The 27,298-nt window shown below is 40.5% G+C and overlaps 3 protein-coding genes across 11 annotated transcripts in view; 1 reads left to right on the forward strand and 2 right to left on the reverse strand.

Annotated features, from left to right (window-relative positions):
• The window catches only part of strn3 (striatin, calmodulin binding protein 3), a 21,991-nt gene extending 21,366 nt beyond the window's left edge, over positions 1-625 (reverse strand). The window contains exon 1 of the mRNA XM_018734773.2: positions 34-625. Coding sequence (XP_018590289.1) covers positions 34-282 — 249 coding nt within the window. The 5' untranslated portion in view covers positions 283-625. The remainder of the gene's footprint in view (positions 1-33) is intronic.
• Positions 1-7,315, forward strand: part of ap4s1 (adaptor related protein complex 4 subunit sigma 1) — a 10,333-nt gene extending 3,018 nt beyond the window's left edge. The window contains exons 1-6 of one of the 2 annotated variants that reach the window (XM_018734775.1): positions 283-353; positions 3,658-3,812; positions 4,364-4,450; positions 5,548-5,616; positions 5,721-5,732; positions 6,988-7,315. In XM_018734775.1, the coding sequence (XP_018590291.1) occupies positions 3,669-3,812; positions 4,364-4,450; positions 5,548-5,616; positions 5,721-5,732; positions 6,988-7,116 (441 nt within the window). In that variant the 5' untranslated portion in view covers positions 283-353; positions 3,658-3,668 and the 3' untranslated portion in view covers positions 7,117-7,315. Of the gene's footprint in view, positions 1-282; positions 354-3,657; positions 3,813-4,363; positions 4,451-5,547; positions 5,617-5,720; positions 5,733-6,987 lie in introns of those variants that run through there. The other variant, XM_018734774.2, reaches the window with a different exon arrangement.
• A 140-nt stretch (positions 7,316-7,455) lies between these two features.
• The window catches only part of hectd1 (HECT domain containing 1), a 35,032-nt gene continuing 15,189 nt past the window's right edge, over positions 7,456-27,298 (reverse strand). For 3 of the 8 annotated variants that reach the window (XM_029250270.1, XM_029250268.1, XM_029250269.1), the window contains exons 18-42: positions 27,179-27,273; positions 26,982-27,087; positions 25,623-25,757; positions 25,383-25,522; positions 24,738-25,061; positions 23,380-23,546; positions 22,949-23,125; positions 19,538-20,377; positions 18,619-18,840; positions 18,197-18,330; positions 17,245-17,401; positions 16,648-16,870; positions 16,475-16,529; positions 16,040-16,222; positions 15,470-15,683; positions 14,625-14,707; positions 14,321-14,448; positions 13,346-13,547; positions 12,707-12,844; positions 11,855-12,462; positions 9,738-9,816; positions 9,551-9,644; positions 9,223-9,373; positions 8,588-8,732; positions 7,456-8,229 (exon numbers count right to left, since the gene is read on the reverse strand). In XM_029250270.1, coding sequence (XP_029106103.1) covers positions 8,092-8,229; positions 8,588-8,732; positions 9,223-9,373; positions 9,551-9,644; positions 9,738-9,816; positions 11,855-12,462; positions 12,707-12,844; positions 13,346-13,547; positions 14,321-14,448; positions 14,625-14,707; positions 15,470-15,683; positions 16,040-16,222; positions 16,475-16,529; positions 16,648-16,870; positions 17,245-17,401; positions 18,197-18,330; positions 18,619-18,840; positions 19,538-20,377; positions 22,949-23,125; positions 23,380-23,546; positions 24,738-25,061; positions 25,383-25,522; positions 25,623-25,757; positions 26,982-27,087; positions 27,179-27,273 — 4,938 coding nt within the window. In that variant the 3' untranslated portion in view covers positions 7,456-8,091. The remainder of the gene's footprint in view (positions 8,230-8,587; positions 8,733-9,222; positions 9,374-9,550; positions 9,645-9,737; positions 9,817-11,854; positions 12,463-12,706; positions 12,845-13,345; positions 13,548-14,320; positions 14,449-14,624; positions 14,708-15,469; positions 15,684-16,039; positions 16,223-16,474; positions 16,530-16,647; positions 16,871-17,244; positions 17,402-18,196; positions 18,331-18,618; positions 18,841-19,537; positions 20,378-22,948; positions 23,126-23,379; positions 23,547-24,737; positions 25,062-25,382; positions 25,523-25,622; positions 25,758-26,981; positions 27,088-27,178; positions 27,274-27,298) is intronic. The other 5 variants (XM_029250272.1, XM_029250271.1, XM_029250275.1 and 2 more) reach the window with 3 other exon arrangements.

Raw genomic sequence — 27,298 nt, forward strand, 5'->3', positions numbered from 1 at the left:
GACGAGGAGGAGAGGCGACGCGGCAGCGAGTACCTGTAATTCGGCCCGCTCCACTTCCCAGTGCGCCCTCTCCATCTCGAAGCGGGCCCACTCGTGCTGGATGTAGTGCAGGATGCCCGGGATAGTGTACTGCTGAGGTCGGGGCACATCGTCCTGCTGTGGCACCATCACTCCGCCACCTCCCGCTCCCGTCGGAGGATTTGCGTTGTTGTTATTGCTCAGCTGAGGCGTTTGCTGCGGTCTCGGAGCGGCCATTCCTACTCCTCCGGGGTGTTCATCCATTTTAAAAAGAGAAACCCGAGCAGCCGTCGTCGAACCCTGTTTTCGGACAGTTTCCCCTTTACGCAGTTCGGGTAAGCGCTGTGAGGTTTTTTTTTTTCTTTTTTTAATTTTTCGGGGGGGGGAGAGGGGAAAAAAGGGCCCTGGAGGAAACCCGCAGCCTCGGCCGTAGTAGTGCGCTGTGTGGATTCCGTGTCAGAGCAGTGCGGAGTTCCCGGCCGCCATTAGTTCTTTCACTGGATGTGAGTCTCCTCGCGCTGTGGGTGAGACAGAGGGGGCACGCGGTGCATGATGGGACAGCGTTCTCTGATTCTGTCCCGCTCGTGCGAGCGCGCGCTCTCCCACCGGCGAGCAGCTGCGCTATTGAGTTCTTCGCTCCAGACAACGTGCCCGTTACGTGAACGTTCCCTTCAGTGAAGAAGATCGTTTTCCGAATCGTTCTTATGTTATGGGCGCGGTAATGATAGTAATGTTACCATGTGAGTCGCCTTGGTCAAATGCGTCAGTTAAATATAGTAAATATAGTACTGTACAGTGTGCGGAATTAAGTTGAGGCAGCTGATATAGTACAGGGTTAGGCGTGTTGCGTTTTGCACCCGAAGGTTGCAGGTACGATTCCCACCTCCAGCTGTAGTACATTTACATTTATTCATTTAGCAGACGCTTTGTCCAAAAGTACAATTTAGAATCAGAATCAGAACGAGCTTTATTGCCAAGTATGTTCTCACATACAAGGAATTTGTCTTGGTGACAGGAACTACCACAGCACAGACAGAATGACAGTGACAAGACAGGTGAAAAGATAGAGTATGTGAGCAAGGGATAAAAGATATTTAAAAATATAAAGTACCCAATATACAAAAATAGTCACTAGATACAAATGCAAGGGAGTGTATGTGATAAATAGTTATAAATATAAATAAAAATAGCATTATGTATTGCACGGTTTACTCTCTAGGGGAGAGATTTAGGTGTTCATGAGGTAGATGGCCTGAGGAAAGAAACTTTTCTTATGCCTGGCTGTCCTGGTGCTCAGTGCTCTGTAGCGCTGGCCAGATGGCAATGGTTCGAAGAGGGAGTGGCCTGGATGCGAGGGGTCTAGAATGATTTTGCTAGCCCTTTTACTGACTTTGGACGAGTGCAGTTCTTGGAGAGCTGGGGGGGATGTGCCGATGATTCTTCCAGCAGTCCGAACTATCCGCTGCAGTCTTCTGATGTCTGACTTCGTAGCTGAGCCGAACCAGACAGTTATAGAGGTGCAGAGGACGGACTCGATGACTGCACAGTAGAATTGAAGCAGTAGCTCCTGTGGCAGGTTGAACTTCCTCAGCTGACGAAGGAAGTACAACCTCTGCTGGGCCTTCTTCACAATGGAGTCTATGTGGGGCTCCCACTTCAGGTCCTGTGAGATGGTGGTGCCCAGGAACCTGAATGATTATGCATTACATTAAGAAAAAGAAACACAGCTGCAGACATGAAAGTCTCAATTAAACCTAGTTTGTTAATGTTAGTACCCTTGAGCAAGATACTTACCCTAAATTCCTTCAGTAATATTACCCGGTTCTATAAAAATGGATAAATAGCTGTAAGTAACATTGTAAATTGTTTTGGAGAGAAGCGTCAGCAAAAAGTAGTAATAATAATGTCTTTCTCGTGCCCAAACGTCTCCTTAAAGTTAAGCTTCTGATTTATAATATCTTGTTTTATAACCTTTGGAGTACCTCTGAGCATGTTTTCTAGTTGCCTGTCATGTCCCATGTTATGACGCCTTCCACGTTTTATTGAGTCCATAGCCTTCTGATAGGCCTCAGGGGCACTACACTACAAGGTACTCTTCAGAAATGTAGTACTGGCTCTGTGGGGTGGAGGTAGTGAGATATCTTCATTCTCGGGCCGCCTCATGTTTTTAGTACCCTTCTGGGGCATCTAACGTTTCAAAACTCTTTGCTCTATGCTACATGCTATCCACTGTTGGTTTGGAGAGTCTTTCTCTGATTACCACTGTTTTGGGCCATGTTGGCTTGACAGCATCACAAAGATTCTGTAGTTTTTTTTTTTTTTTTTTTTTTAATTTTATTTTATTGATTTATTTTTTGGCAGAGCATTCATTCTGCCAAAATTGCATTCCACCTCATTCCAAAGATGTTCTATTGACTTACTGTTGAGGATATTGAAGTAAATTAAAGGTACTGTCATGTCTGTGGAACCATCTGGAGGTCCTGTGTGATTTGTGACATGACACATTATCCTGCTGGAAATATCAATTTGAGAAAGGCTGGACTGTCCATGAAGGGTTACACCTTGAACTAACAATGTTTCAATACTTTGTGGCATTCAGACGATGCTCACCTGGTACCGAAAACCTGTGTGACAACACAGTCCCCATAACATTACACCACCACCACCAGTCTAATCAAGACAGCAGAAAATGGGTCTCTACTAAACTATCGTTAGGCTCTTTGAAAGGAACAAAACTGGGACTGAAAGCTGATAATCACAAGTGAAATTAACAGAAGTCAGATGATGGTGATGAGATATTGCTAATGGGTCACTGCAGAAATGACTGTGAGTGATAGCTTTCTCTGACAAATAAAATCCACAGACTTCAGCTGACAATGTGAGTGTCACTAATAATTTGAATTAAAACTGATCAGATCAAGTATAATTAAACATAAAATGTAAAAAAGAAAAGTAATGAGAGTGACATGATGACTGAAATTAAATGGAGTGAAAACACATTTTTTCTTTACAAATGTACAAGTATCAGTGCTAAAAACTACTTTGAAAAGTACTTAAGTTTCTGAAGAAACTACAAATAGCAGGGTAAATGCAACTCTCACCCTGGTTTTTAAAAGTATTAAATAAAATCATAATGACAGTTAATTAAAAAAATTAACTGGAAACACAATCAACTACACACACATTTTCAGAGCTGCTTGTCCCATATGGGGTCACGGAGCCTACCCGGCAACACAGGGCGTAAGGCCGGAGGGGGAGGGGACACACCCAGGATGGGACGCCAGTCCATCGCAAGGTACCCCAAGCGGGACTCGAACCCCAGACCCACCGGACAGCAGGACTGCGGTCCAACCCACTGCGCCACCACACTCCCACCACAATCAACTAATCATAGTTAATTAATGTTAAGTGCACACAACCCAATAAGTTCTCAGGATTCGATTGGCAAGCATTAGTTCACATTTGAGAGAAAAAGAGCACTTTATTGTAAAATTGTAATATTCATAAATGATTTATATAAACCTGTGGCAATTTAAGTTGCTGTTTCTGATCAATTTGTATAAATTTATACATTAAATTAAACTGGTTTTGTTTAGGGTTATTTTGTAATGGTTTCTACTTTGTTTTTGTTTACCATAGGGATCTGCTGGATGACAATGATCAAGTTTCTGCTGATGGTCAACAAGCAAGGCCAGATACGCTTGTCTAAGTACTATGAACACATAGACCTGGCCAAGAGGGCCTCCCTAGAAGTGGATGTCATCAAGGGGTGCCTTTCACGGAAGAAAGAAGAGGTGGGCAAAAGAGTTGACAGAACTTGAGTTTGAGAAATGGCCCATGATATACCGTACACTCATACAGTATGCTTATAGGCTTCAAGAAGACAAAGAAAGCTCAAGTGTGGTATTTGAAGACAAATGTAATAATGTGAACTGAAGAGCATTATGGGTAATGAATGAGAAATCAGTGTGTGGAGCTAATGTACATCCTGGACAGATGTTTCCTGCAGAATACGAGTGCAATAGTTTAAATTTCTTCAATTATTAATATTTAAAATCTAGTTACTAACTGCTTTTCATTTCAAAGATTGAAGTATGTTGTATATAGTTTTTATAGTCACCTTGTCATATCTTATTTTTCACCCTATATGGGTTCTCTAGGTTCAGATCCCCACAATGTCATCTGTGGCAAGGAGGGCCAGGGGTCACACATGCAAATCAATCAGAAGAAACTCTGCTGTCAGACAAATATTATCATGCCTGCAAAATTAAAGATAGACTGTAATGTATTCTACTACATAGAAGTGTTCAACAAACTGTTGCTGTTTTTTCCTATTTCTTTTCAGTGCTCCTTTGTGGAATACAAGGACTACAAGCTAGTATACCGACAATATGCATCCCTCTTTGTTATGGTGGGTGTAAGTGAAAATGAGGTGAGTCTTTTCTGAAAATGTGATTAATGTAATGGTTAAATAATTAAAATGTATTAGTTATTGGATGTAAAATTGTGTATCAATATTAGTCTGCTTTAACAAAATAATATAAGGAGAGAATAATAGCCAAAAAGAGAAGACAAAGAAAGCTCAAGTGTGGTATTTGAAGACAAATGTAATAATGTAGGTCTTGAGTTTGATTTTAAAGTTTCTTAGAGCAGGAGTAAATGGTTACACATTCATGAAGATTTAGTTATAATGAAGGTTTCCAGTCTGATAAAATAAGACTGCAAGCTGTTGAATAGTCTGATAGAAGTTCAGAGAGGTACAGAGGTGCCAAACTATGTAAAGCTTGATGCGTAAGCCTGATCAACTTGAAGCCTTACGGAAAGCCAATGCGGGGATTGTGATTTACGTGTGATGTGATAACTACTTCAGAACTCGGTCAGGATGGCAGACCTGGTCACATGGCCGTGCACTTTGTGAGTGAATTGTGAGAATTGGGAAGTGATCTCGGTCTACAGAGGTTGAGTTTTAGATGATGATCAGTCACCCAGGCATAGATGTCCAAAAGGCAAGCTGCAATATGAGAGGAGACATCTGAAGCTGCTGGGGTGAAGAGAAGAGCTGGGTATGATCTGTGTAGCAGTGATAGGAGAACCTGTGAGAGGTGATGACAGAACCAAGGGAAAAGGTGTAGATAGAAGAGTAAGGGGCCAAGTACTGAACCTTGTGGAACACCAACTGAGAGACAGGGGAGATAGGGAACCACGCCAAAGCACCTGTTAGGATGTTTGATAGATAAGACTGAAATCATTTCAGTACTGATCCTTTGATTCTAAGCTGCACTAGAGTTGAAAGAGAGGTTTGGCAGTTTACAGTGTCAAATGTTGCAGAGGTTGAATAGAATGAGGATCAAGGGGAGGGAAGCAGCTCCAGTCGAGTGGAGAGCTTCCAACAGTGCAATGAAGGCAGTCTTGGTGAAACAGTGGACTTTGAATTCAAATAACTGTCAAGGAGATCATTTCAATGATGGCACTGTAAATAACCTCAGTATGGTGACTTCAGACCCAAATTGCCTTCCCCCCCCCCCACAGAATGAACTAGCGGTCTATGAGCTGGTGCATAATTTTGTGGAGGTTCTAGATAAGTACTTCAGCCGTGTGGTGAGTCGTCTTTTTTTTTTCCTGCGTTTCTGAGAACTGGATTAATTGGTCATCCATGCTTTTAAAGAAGTCTAAACTATGTTTTCCCCTCTGCTTTAAAACAGAGTGAACTGGATGTATCCTTTAAAAAGATGTTACAGGTTTGATCATATCAGCTTCTGAAACTTTAACTGCATTTTTTTGGAAAAATTAGAATTGCAACCTTTGCCTGAGAGCAACTACACAAATCTTGAGCTTTTGCTTAATCCTGCAGGATTTGTGACTGTCCCTAATTATCATGAAGTGACCAGAAGCTGGTGATCATATGTCACAGTATGAACTGGTCAACCATTGGGATTGTCTTTTATTATAACTTGATCTGAGGTTTCTACAGAAACTAAGTTTCTAAGTTTGTTTCGAGTTGCAAATAGACTTTTGGCCCCAACTGTTGTCGTACATTGAGGAACCATAGCAATATCACTTCCCGTAACCCTTCATTCAACAAGCAGCTAGTGAAACTGGAATGATATTTATTCATGATCAGTAATTGCTTGTCCTAATACAGGATCAGTGCTTGTCCAGGAAACACAGGGTGTGACACATGGTATACTCTGGATGGAACGCCAGTAAATCGTGGTATAGCCACACACACACACAGCCAATGTAGAGTCATCTGAAACATGGGGAAGAAAAAAAAACATGCAAACAAACCACTGCTCAACCTCAGTCTGAGCAACCTGCTGCACCACTTTACTGCCCAAGAGCAGCAAAATAAAATAGGAAAGCACAGAAATGTTGTGTAAGCAATTTTTAAAAGGTTGTAAACCAAGATTTAAGGGTTTCCAGAACAATTCTGTGATTTTCTACCTGATTAAAAGGGAGCAATTTTGCACATTTGGGGGGGGGGAAAGTGAACCTTTTGAGGTCCAGTAAAACATTTTCCCCATTTAAATGAATTGTAAAGTTTAAAAGAATTGTCAGAAGATTTTCAGAAGCAAATTACTCACTATGCAATGGAAACTTCTTTATAAGACAGTGAAGAGGCTTTTTCTCATTTACAGTTCTGTGACAGGCAAATAAAGTGAGTTTATAAAGTTACATTTTTACATCTGATGCTGGACTCAGCAAGTGCTTAGATACATGGAAAAACATTAGCAATTTGTCATCTGAATGAGTATTTGAGTTATACTAAAACATCTAAAGCCATAGTTCAGTTGAGTGCTTTAGTCCTGCTCCCAAACCAGTGATATCATCCATTACAATTTAACTATTTTTGTTTGTATCCACAGTGTTAACTGCATATTACAATAACCTCAAGTTGTTTAATAGTACCTATAAGAATTCTCAATTTAACATGAAAAATATTGGATGCCTCAACTCTAGTTTCATCAGATCATGTTCAACCTGGAGAAAGTGCATGTCATCTTGGATGAGATGATTCTGAACGGACACATCGTGGAGACTAACAAGAGCCGAATTCTGGCACCATTACTGGTTCTTGACAAGATGGCTGAGAGCTAGAACGGACATGCTAGACTGCTACAGCAGTGTATGAAAAATTAAATCAATTTGTACAGAGACCTCCATTGTATATAATGTTTTCATGATTAAAACTCAAATACAACATTGTCTCCTTTTCTCATTTAAAAGGCAAAAAAAAGACTTTCAGGGGATAAAGGCATTTATACTTTGCAAACATTTTAATGATTATTTTTGGAGCATACACATTTGAAAATATTTTTACTTCAAACTGCAACTGGAGTTAAATAAATGTTTATAATATACAAAGGAAATACAAGGGAAAGCTTAGCTTGCTTTTTGTCTTTTTTCTTTAAATGTGCCTTGCACCCAGAACCAGTGTTATGTCTCTATAGCTTTATTGTAAAATTACACAAATGCACTCATGAATTTGATAGCAGGGCAGTAAACAATCAAAATGTACTCACACAGTAACGGAAGCAAAAAAGGGAAAAAAATGTAGCTGAGCATGATTGTATGCTGATAAGATAAAAAGGAAAAATCTAATACAGTGCAGGCACTAGTAGAACTTAAAAGCTGTTGAGAAATGCCCAAACACTCTACAGTTACAGCTCTACAGAAGCAGGTGCTTGACAACCTCCCCACCAGCCCCAGAGGAAGGATGTGGACAGAAGTGATGTGTGAGATCCTAGTGAACACGGTGAGATTTTACAAAGACTCTCACATCCAGAGGAGAAATGTATAATGCTGGAGAAAACAAAGGAACTGCCCTAGCTTTCAGTCTCTCAAGCCCTTGAAGCAGCACAAAGTGCACTGGGACATGGCTTGGTGATGAAGGTGGCAAGGGATTGCTCCACATCTTCATCTGTAGCTAGCAGGATTAACATGGAACTGTATTCCAAAAGCTTTGAGGAAAATATGGGGGAAGTGGATGGGATTTTGAAGACACAGCTTTTTTTTCCTGCAACAAAACCCTACAGGCTTCACCAGTTTGAAACAGTCAAGTGGGATGAACAGTCAGTTGAGGTGAAAGCCCTTCTCCATGGTGGCAGCAAGCAGGCGTTCCCTCATGATCTCCTCAGAGGAGTATTCGGGCAATTTCAGGTAGTGTACGCAGGTGTTCACTGATGGATAACTGGAGTCTGTTGCATCCACCTGTGTAGCGATATCCACATGAAATTAATTTGTATGTTACATGCAAACTGGGGAAAGAGGTAAAATCCTGAAAAACTGTCTTTTCCACAACTAATTTTGAATTCCACAGCAGCTCACCATTAAATGTTCAAACAGAAAGAAGAGACTTCTATTCACAAAAAATACTGTTTGCAAGGCTGGCAATATAACATTCTTGTTTACACCACCAGGCTTACTATTCAAGCCTTTATTTTTAAATGACAAAGAACATGTTCACGGTCCTGTGCAGTATTACTGTGGTTAAAATACAAACTAAATTCACATGCGGTGCTCTTGGACTAATGACCTCCCCCCGTGAATATTCATACGTGATTCGTACCTTGCGGACAATAGTGAGTCGTGGGTGCAGATTGGCCAGACCACCAGGAGGCAGAGTGGAGCAGCCTGTAGTAAACTGAAGGAATGCTTTTCTCTCATCCGAGGACATGCCACAAAGCACCCGCACAAATCGAAGGAAGCCCGGGCTGTGGGGAGAACAGTTTCAGTATCGCATAACAACGATGAAATGAGCACAGCAATTAGTTATCTAGTTGTGATTCAAAAGCTTGATCCTTCATCAGGAGAGCAGCATTAGCAATTCACTGGCAAAAAAAAAGTCTTAGCTAATGTAGATGTGATTATTCATACAACTCGCTCATCAGTCACACTTGAAATGCTTGACTCAGCCTACTCTAGTTTTCAATAATGCTTTCTGCTTTGTTTATACCTGTACCTATAGCCTGCATTAATATTTTAATAATAAAAATAGCTGTAGATTTTGTCTCACAGTTCAAAAGTTAAACATGAGGATTCACAATCATTAACCAACTTTCAGTATCTAAACATACCAAAAACAGCAGTCTTTTTTCCCCTTAATTGAATATATAGTTGTAATAGAGAATCTACTGTAATGACAAGTCAATTTAATTACATTAACTTGCATTTAATAAATTGCATATGACCACTTTTATTCACCTGTCTCGAGTATAGCCCAGCTTAGGTTCTGTGTAGTTGATAACATCCTCTGGAGTCCATGATGGGGACTGGTTCCCACACAGGATCATCTGCACCTCTTTGGGACTGAAAGAGCTAAGTTTCTCCATGGGAAAAACACGGTTGAAGCCGTCTACCAGGGGAGACATATGACACAGAACTCATTAAAGGCAATTAATGGTCCCATTTTAAAAGCCTTTTTCACAGCACATTAAATATCATGCTATATTTCTGTTTTAAGTAATTTCAGACAGGATTAGCAGTAATGAACATTTAATTCACTGTTCTTAGTCATTTAAACTAATTATACCTCTGAAGGCTTCCATTTGTTTTTGGATGCCACTGTGCATGGAGAAGTCAAACATGAGCTCCACATATTCCTCAGCATTATCCAAGGTCACCATCTGCACAGAAGAAACCATGGAGATTGAGCACGTCATGCCCTCAGATTTCCTGTACGCTTCATTCCACAGCTAATACATATGCAACTCTCCTACCTCATCTTCTCCATTTGGTTTGAGGTCCACTGCAGAAAATCCGTGAACCTTAGACGAGGGGCAGAACTGGAAGTTTAATCTATATTGGGGGAAAAAGATCAAAGGTTAGTTAAGAGTTTTAGGTTCGAAACTTTACTATTTGGTGACGATGGCTACCAGCTGGAAACTATCCCTTTGCTTTCTTTAAACCCAGACAATGCAAAATTCAGCTAAATGTAATTTTTCCCCTTAAAGTTTGAAAAAAAAGTTCTATTCTCAAAATGACCACTGCGCTAAATCCTATCCGACTAAAGGTAGCTGAGCACAACAGTCGAAGAGCTCTATTGAATTCTACCAAAGATAAATATGTTCAAAAACGCTCAAGCTACTCATCTGTGTTAGCACATCTTAAATGTGTTTTTGGAAATAAAAAGGGGGGAATTAGTAAGATGCTAAAGTTTTACTAAGGATATTAAACATCTGTCATTCTTTGCTGAGACCGCATTCAGTACATGCAAGTACACTTGCACTCTGCAGACCCCCCACCAATTTTTACTACATGATACTAAATCAATGGCATAAAAAAAAGCTAAACTGGCATTCATAAAAATACAACCTAACATGTACATTGAACTAAAAAAAGAGGATGGCAAAGATGAACCGTGACGTACAGAGCACCAAGACACCAGTAATTAACATTTTGTTTATAAACTTTCCTGTGAGCTACAGTTAAAATTTGTTGGCTTTATTTTATGTGCCAAGTTTAATAAAATACAAATGATTACAGAATTCCCTTGAACTTTTACACTGGTTAATTTGATGGGCCTTGGACAGAGTGGGATCAGCTCCCATCTCCCCAGACCTCCAGACTGACATAGGAACTGTAACCGCAGTTAGAAAATGATCATGTATGCAGAAGCCTAGTTACCATGGCATCCAGATGAATTAGACTAAAGCACACTAGTTAGAAACAAATAAATGCTATTAGCTTGCTAAAGTCTGCATCACAAGCACGTCTACAGAGAGTATTTTGTGTTTGGAAACGAGTGTTTCCTGTATGAAGAAACATTTTCTAAGTTTTAACTAAATTAACTTTACCAAGGTTAGCCAGTTAACTATCTTAACGGGCAAAACAAACTTTAGTGCCAACTCAGTTACAATATTGAAGTTACCATTTTGAAGGACTAAATAAGAGAACCCTACAGCATTTAACAACTGATTGCCAAATCATCACCATCCAGAAGATTTAGGCAAACAAGGCTGTTTTATGGGAAGGAATAATCACTTGTGACTGAATGAGACAAACCTTCTGAATTTCAGGCTAAAAATAAGATCTGTCCCGCAACTGGTTTCACAAGAAAAAAAAAAAGAGGGGGGAACAGTACAATAGTCTCAAACACTATTACAACTGATCATCACTCAACTGAGACATGCATTTCTTGAGAACGAATCTACAATTCCTCTGAAAAACTCACGGAACATGTAATGCAAAGGGTTTTCATAGTTATTGTACAAAATATTTCAAGGGAGACTGGGGAGAAAAAAGGATAGATTATTTCTGAGATGGAATGAAGCCTTCAGTGAAAACACTGTCAAGTACTACTGGGAAAACAGGCCTTTGTGTTTTCACCAAATTTACAGGCAAGCAGCAGCAAAGACACTCATTTTGTACACTGCATTGTACCTAGGAACCTCTGCTCCACAGGAACCAAAACAATCATGCTTTGAGGACTCATAGCTGCAATTACGAGCTCTTATTAGGACGCCGTTATTGCCCCAGGCACTCCAAAGTTCATGCCTGGACAGACAATGGATCTTTTTGTGGATAAGCTCAATTTCTGACCAAAAATATTGACAAGTTTGTACAGTGACACACAGTTTATAGCACCTATTAAGTCTCCTACATTAAACTATTCTAAATTACTGTCAGTGTCTCCTAGTAGCAATTCAATTAGTTCAGGATTAGCATTAAACAGTATGAATAAATAAAATATCCGTTTTAACAAAGACTGCAGAATCACCATGCAAGTCATTAAGTGAACATTTTGTAATTTCTATCTTCAAATAATCAGAGATAAAAATGCTTTGTTCGGGAATACTCAAGGTCAGACATCTAAAATCAAAGCATGAGTGCTCACCCCAGGTCTTCCATGCTCAGAGGGGGCCCAGAGCCTGTGGGGTTTTTCAGCATGAGATCCTGAAGACGAGTGTTCTTCTCATCCTCCGACAGACTCTTGTTTCCGAGGATCTGTCTGCGCTTCACAGCTAGTTCCTTTATTTCCTTCAGGAACTTGGCCCGGTGAGGATTAACAAGCTCAAAGTCCTCCCAAGTCAAGATTCCGTGGTACCACGCTGGAGGCTTGGGCTTCGGAGGGTCTAGGATGAACTCTGACTTTGAATCCTCATCAAAGCTCCCCACTGAGTAGGTGTCATGGCCTTCCTCAGTGGAGGCTTCTAACTGGATCTCAGAAAAGTGCAGGTCAGCCTCTCCTCGCGACTGGTACAGCAGCTTACTCATGTTGCTTTTGATGTCGCCCATGCACAGCAGCTTGAAGAAAGGCTGGGAGATGGGCAGGTCCACCAGCCGGTTATCCTGAATGCACTTGGCCAAGAAAATGCCCAAAAAGTGGAAGAGTTTGCTAAGGCGTTCCATGTCATCACTGTCCTGAGGGAAGGGTGCTGGGAAGAGTCCACAGGAACGCTGCACATAGTAACCTGGAGGTTTAAGGCCCCCTCCCAGGTCCACCTGAAGTTCAACACACACAATTTAGTGTTGACCCAAGAATTTTTTGTGCCATGTAGGCCAGATACATTCCAAAAAATTTTTTGTTTCTTTTTTTAACATTACATTTAAACAGCTCAAACAGCCAAAATATATCTGGACCTTCCATATCTTGAACTTTGGTGTAATCCAAAGCATTGGACTAACACACTGCAATGCACTAATAAGGAGTTTCTTTATTATGAGATAAAGGGAAACTGAAGCTTGCCTGGCGAGACTCGTCATCTGGGAAGTCATCATCACAGAGCCAGATACCAAGGGACGTCCTCTGGAACTCTGCTGCCACCAGTGCATAAAACTCCAGTGTAGGCCCCAGTCCAGTCCCTTCCTCTCCCAAGAACTCCACCTGAGATAAGTGGTGCGCACTGTTAATGGTGGCACCTCTCATCCGGGCTACTTGGCGTGAAACAGTTCAGCTCAAAGATATAATTAGGTATAGATGGGTATTTTACGGGAACAATTTAGGCTAAGTACCATGTTCAAGGGTACTACAGCAGTAGCAAGAAGCGGGGTTTGTCCTTCACTACTCTGCACTCAGGAATTGTGACATTTTTCGTGAGGATGATTTTAAATAGAATTACTTGCGTTACTCACACATTGTTGAATTGCCATGGAAACAAAGCATATTTTGACATCACTGCTTGGAAGATGTCTAATAGTGGAAGCTATTTTTGGGTAACTATTCTAGCACAACAGTTTTTTCTATGCAAGATGGTGCCACCATGACTAACAGCAGGGAAAATGCTGCTAAAAAATGTTCATAACTAAACTTTGCGAGTCGTTTCGGATAAAAACTAAATAATGCTTTTGTCAGTTGGTTGCAGTAACAGCTAATGAAAAGATTTACCTCAAGGACAGACTTTCTGTCTGCATGGATGAGCATGATGCTTTCAGCCCATTCCATCATGTTCTCCCCACGAGGAACCTTAACCCTTTCGTGTTTGAGGCGGCCCACCCGAAACTCGCCGGGGTCATCCCTTCGTACTGTGGTAGAAGGACGCGAGCGCTCCATTGTGGCTTCGCGGCGGTTTTGAAGCCACACAATAGCCCTGCAAAAAGCATGACTCACTGTCAATACTAGATCACGGAAAGACAACCTCGCGTGATGATGAACAACCGATAAGGAGCATACAGACACGGTTACCTTGAGGACAGACTCCTGTCAGTATGGAAGAGCATATATCCTGTACCACTGCTGACATAAATGTCCATGAGTAAAACCATTAACTAAACTAAATATATGCCAACAATTTGAGATGGCACAAACTGGCTAAGATCCCTATATATTTTTCATGTTCTCATTCAATGATAAATATCATTACGCTCTAATTAAGCAATAAGCTGTTCCTCTCACAAGTGAAACTTTCACGCTGAAAGATGCGACTATACTGTCAATTTAAACAATAATGCCAGTTCTTGAAGCTGATTAACACCACGGCACTATCCATGAAATATGAGCATTTGAAATACATCCATTTATGCTTCTGTTAGGGTCATTTGGTTACAACCACCTGTCCTGTCAGTTTTTAATCAACCACTCAGACAAACTGGAGATTTTTCAGAAAAAAATTTCCAGTCTTTAATGTAGATTTTGTTGAATTCTAAAAATGTTTCTGGCAAGACTGATTAAAACTGTCTTAATGTTATACCTTTATTATTACCGCTACTGTTACTATTAACCTTTATTTAGCTCTGTTTAAGGCAACGGGTATGTTAGACAAGCAACTTTTCCAATAACTGCTCATTTATACAGGAAGGTAGTTTATTACCTAAGCCACATTTTAAAGCTATTTAAAGTGACTTTTGTGGGACAGAGTCTGACCTTGAGGCTCCAAATGCAGTGCAGGTGAAATACAGCTGGCGGGTCTCAAAGGGGATGAGAAAAGGACACTTGCTGGTCAGCTGCTCACACCAGTCAGGGAGCGCACCGCTGGCCAGTGCCAAAGGTTCCTGAATACCATAGGGCAGCAAAATTAGCACAGATCTATATTTACATTTACTTTTTTAAAATTCATTTAGCAGATGCTTTTCTCCAAAGTGTATTTTTCTGTGAGGTGTATGTCAATGAGTGCATTACATCAACATTCATCTTAAGAGGGAAAAATGATCACAAGATAAATTGTTACCTCTATCTGCTGTAGAATTTTGGTAGTGATTTTTTTGCTTGTGAATTCCTCAGGCGGTGCATTGAACTGGACATCATCCACTTCTATACAAGAAAAACAGACTTAAGCTTAGAACATTGAGGAACACCTTGCATGACACCAATATGACGACTTGCAAACTACTAGTCAGTGCAATCATGCCCCTGGCAACAAAATAAGAATTCAAATCGTTTCAAAACCACAGTACTAACTTATAGCCAATTTCAAAGTTCTCAAACGGTCACTTTCTGCTCTTAGATCAGCTTTAGTTAGCTGTTTAAATATATTTGAAATCGCTTAAGCTTTCAGTTGAATGGGTTCAATATCTTAAATGTCAATGATGCATTACACAAAATATCAAAAAGTATTTTTTAATGACGCTAACTGAAGGAAACAAAGAAATCTGACATTTGATAAACCTTCAAACCTCTTGCACAGAAAAAGATATCTGAAGAATAAGATCAGCAGATTCCAAAATTTAAAAGGATATTAACTACATATGTAAATGTACATTCAGAAGGAATAAAAATAAAAAATTAAATACATGCTTATTAAAATAAAATAAATCAGCTATTAAAATCAATTAAACTTTGTCAAACTTAGTCTAACAGTAGAAAACTGCTGTACATTATCCAAAACAGCAAATTAAGTTGCATAAAGAAATGTGTCGTATTACCAACAATGTATTGGCAATTGATTAATTTATGATATTTTGATATGAAATTAATTTATTGACAAAGGCACAAACTACTTAAAGAAAGGAAACAATGAAAGTGTGCGTGTGTGTGCACGCGTGGAGAACTGAGGCAGGCCTCGCGACAGCCCACCTTCCTGCACTGTCCGGCTGGAGTAGGGGTCTCCTCCAATGATAAAGAGAATGCGCAGGAGCTGCAGGACGTCCTCCACCCCGCAGGCGCTCTGGCCCGAACCAGCCTTGGCCTGGGCCTGCTCGTGACTGCTGCTCAAAATGTCGCAGCTGTGCATGGCTGCCATGGAACTGGGACTGAGGCCCGACGACCGGCAGCCGTGTTCACAGAAGTCCTGCAGGGACACAAGACCAGGTCAGCATCTGTCCCCCAAACATCAGCTGTGGTGTTTTAACACTTAAGTTACACTGCCGTTTTTTAAATAAAACTGAGCTCACATTAAACTATGCTTATTTCTTCACATCTAGCAGAAGTGTTAAAATTACACATTTTCATTATTCAAAAACCATTAAAAATGTACAGTATTCATGAAAATGCATTAAAGCCATGGGCCACTGAATTTATGAGAACAACTGTCCAACAGGTGACTACACAAGCGACAGTTAAGCAAGGAACAAAATGAGAAAAAAATATAGAAGGAAAAGTGAAAAATGCTTTTACGCATGTATACCATCTGATGCCATGTTATACCTTGTATGCAGCTATGAGCTGAGAACAATTTCTGTTTTTCCTAATACTTTTATTAGTGCCGGTTAATTTCCAGTGGCGCAGGAAAGATGAGTCTGCATTCTTCTGCATGTAGGTTATCAAGTCATTCTTTGGTAATTCATCAGTGCCAAGGTACTGTTCCACATGCTCTACAGACCAGCAACCCTACAACAGGAAGAACCAAATGTTGGTCTTTCCTGATTGTAAAGTGTCACGCAATAGACATGCATTACAATAGGATTACCACTAATAGGCCCATGCAGTTACCAGAAATATCTAACATTTTACAGTCACTTTGATAGAGGTTAGTGAGGTCCCTGTTTACGAAAGGAGAGCATCAACATACTTAACACAGCCACAGATATTCACAGCCAGGATTCAATGGGTCAGCATGAAAGATTAATAAACAATCATTACCATCTTTCCCCTTCCTTTCTCTTTATCGGCATCCTTCATTTCTCTGTACATTATCCTAAAAACACAAAGTTTGTGATCAAAATACAACAGGATAAGTACTGAACACTACCATGACACACACACGCAAGCCATATAACAGGTCGACATCATGCCCATCATTCAGATAGGCTTACGTGTATGTAGGCTCCCAAATGCGACGAAGTTTATCTGACTTGACGCTTCCGTTACAAGAGAGCTGAAGGAGTTTCTGCACGTAATAGAAGATTGTGGACTTGTAATTGGAGAGCGGCAGCTCCACCTCTCGTGTGGTTCCCAGCCCAGCCACCTTCAGGATGAGGGCCAGACGTGGGGAAGGAGCACATTCTACCTCCTCCTGAACTTCAGAGCGAGGAGTACCTATGAAGTTAAACATCACCATCAACACACTGACCTGCACCTTATATAGCTCTTATGTTTAATCCAATTTTAAAAACATGGGTAAACATTTACATTTAGCTGGCACCTTTCTCCAAATATACTTAAAATGTGTTAGGTAGCGGAATCTATGGCCATGCAGTTGGAAAGGCTGGGTTTCAAGACCTTGCACTTTGACCAAATGCTGAATTATTCAGAGTTGTACCCTGAATTGTTCCAGTAAAAATTATCCTGCTGTATAAATTGGTAAAACATATCAAGTAGCTTAACGTGTAAGAATGAGTTCTCTCAAGCCACTGTAGACAATTTTTAAATGTACGAGACCCTGTTGTGTGAAGGCTGGATGTATTTTTTACCCGGTGGTGGGATCTCCAAGTCTGTAGTTTGCTGGACGTTCGTCCGGCCTGGTCTGGGGTCAAATGCAGGGACTAAAGCAGAGAACTGGCGCTTCAGCACAAAGTCGTCATCCCAGGTCCTGCGACGACCCCCTTTGGTTTCATACTCTTCTTCCTCCTGCCACACACCAGAACACAACACTTCCATGTTCAGTACAAAGGTATTCACGATTGCATACAAGTCAAAAGTCCAGTGTTTAAAATTTTTCCCAGCTACAACTGGGTGATATAGTTAACAGATGATAGTAAATAATAGTTCAGGAGTTAAATTACCAAAAAAAAGAAAAACACCCAGTAAATTGACACACTTAAGCATAAATTTCTTGTATAATACTCAGGTATTTATATACAAGAGAGGTAAGAGCAAAATTTAAATGTAAACATGAACATAGTCATAAAGCCTTGCATGGAAGACCAAATGTTGATTTAATCTTTAACTGCTAATTTAATTCAGACATTATTAAAAAAACTGGAAGCTAAAAGTGTGAAGAAACTGATCCTCACTTTCCTGGGGTTTATTATGGAGTATGTCAAACAATGTGAGCTTTGGAGTCATGCAAATATAACAGATACAGGCACAGTAACTACTCAAAAATGTGCATGTATTCTGTATCTATGGAAAATGCACATGTTAAACCAACTCACGCAGTTCAAGCAGACATTAAAATTACATGAAATTTCAACTGGGTGAAATGAGACATTTCTGAAGATGTTCACATAGGACAGAACACTGAGTTACTTTGTTACCTTTGCAATATATTATCTGAACAACATAAAGCTAGTTTTGTGCAATTACTATACTGCATAAACCCTAACGTGTTATGCTAAATCGTTTTTACTGTATGTCTAAAAAAGGAGGGGGGTTGAAATTAAACCTATTAAAATGGAAACCAAGGTTTACCCTACACCGTACCAAAACTTCCTCATACTCCTGATCTTCCTGATTGTCATCTTCATTTTCATCATCATCATCATCAGGTTCAGGCAAGTCCTCCTCATCATCCAGCTCAGCTAGCAGTGTGTTGGCACGACAGCTGTCCAGGAAGTCTGCAGTATGGCACAGGGGCAAAGCTTTGAGGACACAAGGGCACACAAGTCACTTATTTGGGGGAAAAAAAATTGAAGACGAGAAAAGGACCGGGGAGGGGAATTAATGGGTGAGATTAATAGAACAAGAGGAACGTTAGGCTTAAGAAATGTTAATTTTGTGTGTGTCTGTGTGTGTGTGTGTGTACGCAAGTCTGAAGTGTATGATCTGTAAAAATTGGTAGGGAAAGAAGGGGTTAGGTGGAAGGAGGATGTTTAAATAGTTGGTATAATCCTAGCATAGCCTACCATAGAGTGAAAACTCAGCCTCCTGACCTGTGTCGCTCTCGCTAGAAGTGGAGGTCAGGCTGGTCGTCAGAGTGTTACTGAGCAATTGGCCGACGGACAAACCTGTGGTTGCCGTGGCTACATTATTGCTGCTGGTTACTATGGAGGTGGACATTGTAACGGTTGAGGTGGTACCAGTGGTTGTGAGGTTAGGAAAGCTCTGCGCACCCATGAGAGGAGAAGCTGCAAACAAAACCAAAAATGCGATTAGTTTCACAACAAAAAAGCAAGTATTAATTTAAATCCAGTTTACGAAACAAAACATGCTTTGCTGCAACACCTCTCACCTCCACATTTCACAAGCCTCAATGAGAACCTTCTGAGTACCAGGCAATACAATTTGGAACAGTCTTGATCAAAATTAGCACAAGCCTCAATTTACAGTTAATCCCCAACACACTTTACAACCACATGAAATGCACATGAGGAAAAGTATTGGTAAAACTTGCTTGGTTTAGTTCAGGAAGAGCTGCAGTGATTTTTTTTGGTATATTCAAAGGAAAAATATTAGGGGAAACTGAGGAATTACAGCAAGTAGATGGGTTACTGTGTGTTGGGGCAACTGGCGCACATACAAAACAGCCAATCTCTGCCCTACACAACATATTTCCAGTATGCACATTATTATTGTGTGCACTGAAATCAATTTATATTACGGACCACTGCATAAGGACATCCGATTATACCAACAATAGACTATTTGCTAGCGGGTGAAATGTACCACGGTCACAGTTAAGAATTTCCAATGGACAGGAAAAAAAAAAAAAAAAGAAAAAAAAAAAGGAGCGCAAGACACAAAGCGGAGCCACGGCTGGGGCGCCTCAGGTTTTGTTAGCTGGGTGCTGGCGCGAGAACAGCTGCGCTGTGTCACGGTACTCACTGGCAGTGCTCATGACGTTGCGGCCCAGTGTGTTGGTGTTGTTATCGCTGCTGCTGCGGCTGAGGTTCATGTTGTTCGTGGCGTTGGTTCGCGACATGTTGGGGGCCCGCCGCACAAAGGACTCCATGAGGCTGGCCTCGCGAGAAGACAGGTTGGGCACGCTGGCACTGGAACTCATGGGAGCGCCTGCTGCCAGCAGCGAGCTCACTGACAGGCGGGAGCTGGCCGCAGAGCACAAGGGTCGCTGAGAGGCCACCTCCTTGCTGGAAGATTCGGAGACCGAGCTAACATCCGGAGAACTGACGCTGACTAGTCCCATGGAAATGGCGGACGATTCGGCCGAAGGCCGCAAGGTTCCGTCCGGACCTGGCTTTCGCTCAGAACTTTCGCCGCCTGTGACGGTGGTTAACGTACTGGTGCTGGAGGCAGAGCCGACCTCAGTGGAGGACAGCACTACAATGGGCTCTTGAGTCTCGGCCCCCAGAGCAGCAGCCACGATGCCCCCCCCCTGCTCGAGCAGGCTCTCAGCCCGCCGCTCCAGTTTGGTGGAGCTCAGACTGATATCGCCGCTGCTGGCCACGCTACACACCGAGCTGCTACTGCCCTTCCGGCTGGAGGAGCTGGCCCCTGCCGCCGAGGAGGAGCCGCCCTTGTCCGGACAGTTATTTTTCACCAGGCTGCTCCAGGACTGCGCTGTGCCTGAAACAGTGGATGAGACAGGTTTGGGTGACGGCGCAGACTCAGGGTCGTACCCTGGAGCAAGCTTGAGGTCAAATTTTCCTTCTGCACCCATACGGTAAGAGTTTGAGCCACCAGCATCCCAGGTGACATCAATCCAGCCTGGAAAGGGACATGAGTTTGTGAGACCCAGCAGAGAGCAGACAGCAGCAAGTCAAGACAGCAGCTCCACTTGACACTGGACCAGAACGGCTTTGGCTCCTAATGGATGGAACGATTTGGAACTAGGGGCAAATCCGCCAGACCTCATTTGTGCTTAGCGGACACTGAACAAAGAATACTTGGTGTAAAGCATAAGCATGAAGGCTTTTTGAATGCGAGTTGCACACGTATAACATAATTGAGAAGTCGCTGCTTCTGAATTGTAATAGCAGACAATAGAAGCAGAGAAAAACTTTTTTTTTTCCCCCCATTGGAGCCAAGTTAAGAAGAATCAAGAACATACTGATACACTAACAAATTCTCTGGTCCAGGTGAAGCAATGAGACAGAAACATGAGTTACTGAAAATGACAAAAAAAGCCAAGAAGAATTTTGCAAACGCCAAGCTAAAAGCGACTCAGAAAAGAACTGAAGATTTTTTTGCTCATGTAAAAATACACTTGAAATGGAGTCCATTTAGTGCTTGCAAATTGTGACATCAACATGCACTTAACTGATTGATGGAGACAATTGGTTAAAAAGTCCTTTACACATTGAAATGTGACTTCCCAAAGACCCGATTGCTACGTACAAAATACAAGTCTGAAAATGTTACCTGTACAAGTTGGAAGAGGGAGCACCTCAAAATAGCAAACTAATAGTCACAAAAAGTAAGTTTGCAAGTTTAGTCAAAAAAAAAACTGAAGAATGAAAAAGGTTTTCTCCAATGATCCCAGATCAATAGGTACTAGTTTCACTTGGAATAAGACATAGAACTGAAAACTGGGGGAAAACCACGAGTAAAATCATGTTCGGTATATAACCATTTCACATTAATCGATGTAAAAATACATACTGACAGGATACTCTCACCATGTCTTTCGCATTAAACGTCTCTCTCCTTACTGAGATCTACCATAAACGTGAGACCAACCAAGAGAACTACAACTGTCAGAGTTCTGCCCTCACTCTCAGACAACTCTGCTTCCTTAGTCTTTCCCAGTATTTCAGAAGCCAGATTTTGTAGACTCCTCAAAGCATGTAAATGCACTTGATGTTCACAATTTGTTTTTCCCTACCAACTGTCTATCATTTCTATCACTGACTCCATTGATTAAACGCTACCTCCTTAGAAGGGCTTCATTCAACTACATTTTTAAAAATGTTGTTTGAAAACTTTGACCAGTTTTGATCTCATCTCAGCCTGCGGAGTAAAGCTGCATTAACCTCATTATTCAAGTAAAACCCAAATAAAAATGCTTAACTGTCCAGACTGATTTAGGTCCAGGAAAATAGGTTAAGAAATTAATATTCAACAGCAGGAATATTTTGTGATGCAAGCCAGATTACAGTTAAAACTGAATTTATATTTACTTTCATTAAGCTGTTCCTAAAAAGTATTTCTCAGTTCAAACTACATTAAACTGAATACACCTACAAAGATCCCATTACGAATATTAATGGAGTACCACCTGCAATACCTCATTCAACTCCCCTCCAGTGTTTACAGCTCATGTCTTGTGTTTGGACAAGTTGGCGATCAATAAAAAAGATGAGGAACGCTAGACTATGGGAGCATTCGGGATAAAGGAGGAGGTTGTGTAGACATTTTTATTTTCAGCCATTTTAAAATAATTTCAATTTATTACAGCTCAAAGTGATCAAAATGGAAATAAAATTAAAATATATTACAGTTTAACCCAAAACTTGCAGAGCTCAACTCGTAAATAAATCAAGGTACACCTGCATTAACGTTTTCATTCTTTAGATAAATATTTTAAGCGGCCAGAGACTTATGAACATTGTACACAATTAGACAATGAATTAGCCAGTGGAGAGTGTTTGTAGTAAGTTTTATTTTCCAATGCTGCTTTAAGTTGTTAAAAATAATCAAATAAATTTAATTATAGCTTTATCAGATTTTTACAGTACCAAACCAGCAGATAAAATTAGGAGAGGTCTGTTTAATACGTTTTACTTGATTATGACATAGTGCAAAAGACTTGAGAATTGGTGGTAAAAGGGACTTTGGACTAATGCAAAGAGTTATGAACAAACTTCTGGATAATTGCATTCGTAATATTTCTAATATATTTCTTTGCCATGGGGAAAATACATTTCAATAAAGCCATTTAATTCAGCATTTTCTCATATCTTTAGACTGAACAAAATTTAAATAAACCACTTATTTAGTATTATTTTGTTTTTAGATTTACAGATGATAGTCTGTCACAATTTTGATAATCCCTGTGAATAAACTCCATTTAAGATGACCACTGAGTCCTGAACTAATAATGAATTAAATCCACTACATGCAATGGATCATGAGGATTACCAGGATATCTAAGTATATAAAAGGGAATTTGTAGGTAACAATGAGGGACCAAACTATGTATTTATCTATTCTATTTATCTTTGCTATGCTTTTGCCATTTTAACTGGAAGCTGCAAAATGTTGCCTATGCAAGCTTAGCACTGTTAGTTTCACATAAAGACAGATGCAGTGCAAAAGGAGGAGATCCAAGATCCTTACCATTGTGAGCCTCCCCAGTGACTGTGCCTTCTCCTGGTGGGTTCCCATCCTGGTCCCTCCATTTCCAGTCAATACCACGCACAACGCGGGCACCTGGAACTATGTACTTCATCACTTGCGAACGGAAGAGGCGTCGTTGTCGACGCAGATTGGCCTCTGCCTCCTTCACAGCTTTTCCTGTGAATGTTGAAACCGTAACAATACTTATTACAAAAAACATTACATTTCTATGATTTTTCTGAATAATACTTGTGTATTCAATAGTATTCAAAGGCTTACGCTGCAAAAGTGAATGTAAATTTTAAAATATGAAATCAATATTTTGGAATGAAAATAGCTTGTTTACTGAAGTTCTGGACAGTTGAGTTTCCCCACATAATCCAATAACTTGGCTTAGTATTAATCTTTTGGAACATAGATGTGGTTCTTACCTAGCTGGTCCTCACACACACCGGTCACTGTCCCATAAAGCTCCAGCCCTGAGAGAGACAGGTAGTGAGTTTGCCCACTGGCATTCTTCCCCATTTGCTTGATGCGAATGTGCCTCCAACCCTGTTTCTCCTCTTTGGGTGGATCCAGGGGCCAGGTGGCTGTAGAGCTTGAAAGGAAGAAAAGCAAGGGCTTCATTTAACTTCACTTCAACAAACTTGGCGAGAAATGTGTTTGCCCGGGAAGCTCCAGGTATGAAGCTTTCATTCCACCACACTGTGTTTGAAGTATATACTGTATATACTTAAAATGCTTTCAAATATAATTGGGAACAGAAGCTTGTAACTCGTCTTGTTTATGAACTTAGTCAATTCTGGAGTTACAAGTAGAAGTCTGGTCCTAGTTGTGTTTGTAACTCAAGACCCCAGCATACCATAATGTTAACGAACAAACTGGGGCCCAGGCTCCTTTTTAAAAATAAAAAAAAGAAAAACACAGAGCAAGTATTATGTAAGCAATAACAACATACAGGTAAAGGTTATAACACAGCATAAAAGTAATACGTTGTTTTTATGACAAAAATCGACATTCTCCAAATAATCCTGAAGTCCTTTACATCATTTCAGTACAAAGTCTAGTGTACAAGAGACAAATAGTAACCCACTGTACTCCGTTTTTAAGTCCAAATTCTTTAAAGGTCAATCAGAATTACTCTAGCAGTACAAAGAGCAGAGCTAAATAAATATGCTCCATTTCAGTGGTTGGTAAGAGGGTCTGGGGATGTAAAATGGCCTAGAACTGTACCAGACCACATCACTCGCTGCCTTCTCAGCTAATGTAGAAATATTTACATTTAGCAAATTACTAAAAATGACTGACTGCAGTCTAGCCTGAGCAACTCATCAGCTCTGAAGGAACACCTTCTGAAAACCATTAGTTACTCAAAACTTTCATTTCACCATATGCCCTGTCCTCTTCATATAATTTATCTTTTTCAGGTATAACAGTTATACTATAACACTATAATATAAAACTTTGCTGAGTCATTTTTGACATTTTGCATTGTTTTTATTCAAGTTCCCAGCATCAGTTGTCTTAAAGATTCAGTTACCGCCAATACATTAACATGTCCTTGGTCCTTGGACCCCCAGAACAATATTTTCCCCTCCTCTTTGCAGTCAGTTTTTTTCCCCCTCTTTCTCCTCAGCTGCTAGCTTGCTTATCCTAATAGTTTAAGTACAAATTGCTGCTATTCTGTATTTTATATTTCCTTGGAACTTTTAGCACTCGTGTCACCTTGGCAAGAAGAGCGCTTTATAAAAATAAACTGAATTAAACCGAATTGCATTATATGGCATACCCTGGCTCATTGAGGCTACAGTCATCCACATGTGTATACAACGTCATCCAGTTCTGACCATCCTTGGACACTTGGAACACCCAGTTTCGGAGGGCTGAGCGGCCATAGCCACGGGCATGACGAAGAGTATAAGCTGAGGGGATGAACCATAGTCCCAAATCAATGGCAAACCAGGCATTCTTGTCATCATTGGTGTGGCAGTTGAGGGCAGAGCTATCCCGGCTCAAGATGTCTTCCAGTCGGCCATAAGGCAGGTTCCGTCCTTCTGATGATGTCACAACTACCAAACCATAGGCAGCTGGGTTCACCCATTCATATGCTGTCCTAAAGCAGAAAAGGTTAAATTAATTTTAAAATGCACCAACCCGAGAAAAACAAGTCTCTTCAAAGCTTATATAATCTGTTTCTTCAATGGATGTCTGTGTGTATATATGCTTTGTATTGCATGCTGCTGCAACCAACTATTTCGCTCTGACATTAATAAAGTTTCATTCATTCATTCACTCTCACTCACTCACAAAAGCACACCTAATACTCTTAAAGAACAACAATCCTTATTTCAGGATGTACTGCCATGCATTAAGCAGCTAAAGAGGTATAATAAATGTCCAAATAAAAAAGTGGTAGGGATATAGGTATACTTACTTTGCATTAGTACCAATCCAATAAATTATCCCATTCTCATCAAAGTCATGTTGGTGTTTGAATGTAAACGTCTGGCCTTCTCGCAACTTTCTGAAGAAAATGAAGGAAGATCTGTCGAAGTCGTACCATTGCTTGGCCACCTGGCAGGAGATGTGAGAGAGATAGGACAGTAAGTATACATTTAGTACATAACAGGAAAAAAGGGAAGATAGAAGGCAAGGCCATAAAATCCAGACTTACCATCTTGAGGAGGTACTGCTCCAGAGACTCAACAGTGGCAAGTGGCTCCATCTTGAGCATTCGGCCGGTCCGATCAATAAGAGCTGTCTCGCCTGGGGCCCGCTCAAGACGGAACCGCAGTCGTCTCGTCAAAATCTGTAAAAGGAAAACAGAACACCGAGTACACCAGGCCTACTTAGAACTTATTGCTTTTCTTGGACTTAAAATGGTACACTTGGGCCTCATATAGCAGGTCCTGTACAACCTACGACTGCTTGCAACCCATTGAGTGCTTATTTTACTTCTACAGCAGATTATGTGCTCTATACAATGACTTGTATAAGACTTCTGGGAACAAAGACACGTAATTGGTATCTCAACCGTAAAAGGTTTTTCGTCTCTCAGGGATGCCATGCTTAGTCTCCTTCAGTCTATTCAGTTCTTATAAAAAAAAAAAAAAAAACACAATATGTACTCAATACTTGTATCATACTAGCAGTCAACTAGTCACACCATTTAAGGTGGACAGTTGGTAGCGTAGTGGTTCGACCCCCATCTCCCACTGTAGTACCCTTGAGCAAGGTACCTACCCTAAATTGCTCCAGCAACATTACCCTTTTATACAGCTGGCTAATTAATTCTAAGTACCTTAAAATTGTAAGTCACTTTGGAGAAAAGCATCAGCTAAATGAATAAATGTAATGTAAGGTGTATATAAGTCACACATGAAATGGCTAAAGACCATCATTACTATTAATTCACCTAGCTAGCCACTGTTCTCCAAAGCATCTTAATGGTAAATTACTTGTGATTCACACATTTATACAGCGGCATCATTTTTTTAAATGGAGAAATTCAGGATAAGGTTACTATAGCAGGGGTGGGATTTGAACCTGCATCCTTTGAGCTCTCATGGGAAATAAAGTTTAAACATCTAACTTAACTCAGTTGTTCATATTAACAGCTTTTATAACATAACCAATGTTTAACGGATAGAATCCGGACCTCTGCGCCCCTGCACGGGCCAAGCAGTTCTATAATGAATCAAAGAAAATTTAACACTCGACAAGCTAAAAATAGTATTTGTTACAAATATTATGAAATACATTAGTTTTAGTCTCGTGCATAAAAATACCTCTTACTTTGGTATTTAATTTTAGGTGATATATTTTTCATCCAGGAACCCATTGTTTTCATCCATAAGAAAACTAATTCAACTCTCATAAAAAGCCAAACCAGCATTCAATAAAACAGGGCGATATCGTGGACCACATTTACCATGTTACGTGAGGAATGGGGGGTATTTAGACACCCATGTATAAATTAAGAAGTTAAAACTGTAGTCCCCTCTCCTCAACAATTCCAGAAGGGCGGAAATACCTGCAAGTTGTATGATGAGCCTGGTGTATCATACAAATGAAGAGGTAGCCTTTCGATTGACTCCAGGACTGCTATCAGCTTTCGGATTAAGGCAACTGCGGGTCGGCTAAGTGAGAGGAAAATTAAAGCATTTACATTAAAGTAAAATGTCACAATCCCATCTCTATTTGTAACATTCAGGAAGCTCTGATTTTTACCTTTCATCATCTTCATTTTCACTGAATGCTGCTTTAAATACATTTATTCTCTCCATCAGTGGTTTACAGTCGTGTTTTGCATCCAGGTCTACACTCTTATCAAAAGAGAAAATAAGATAA

This window comes from Scleropages formosus, chromosome 3 (assembly GCF_900964775.1).
Source record: "Scleropages formosus chromosome 3, fSclFor1.1, whole genome shotgun sequence".
Taxonomy (NCBI): Eukaryota; Metazoa; Chordata; class Actinopteri; order Osteoglossiformes; family Osteoglossidae; genus Scleropages; species Scleropages formosus.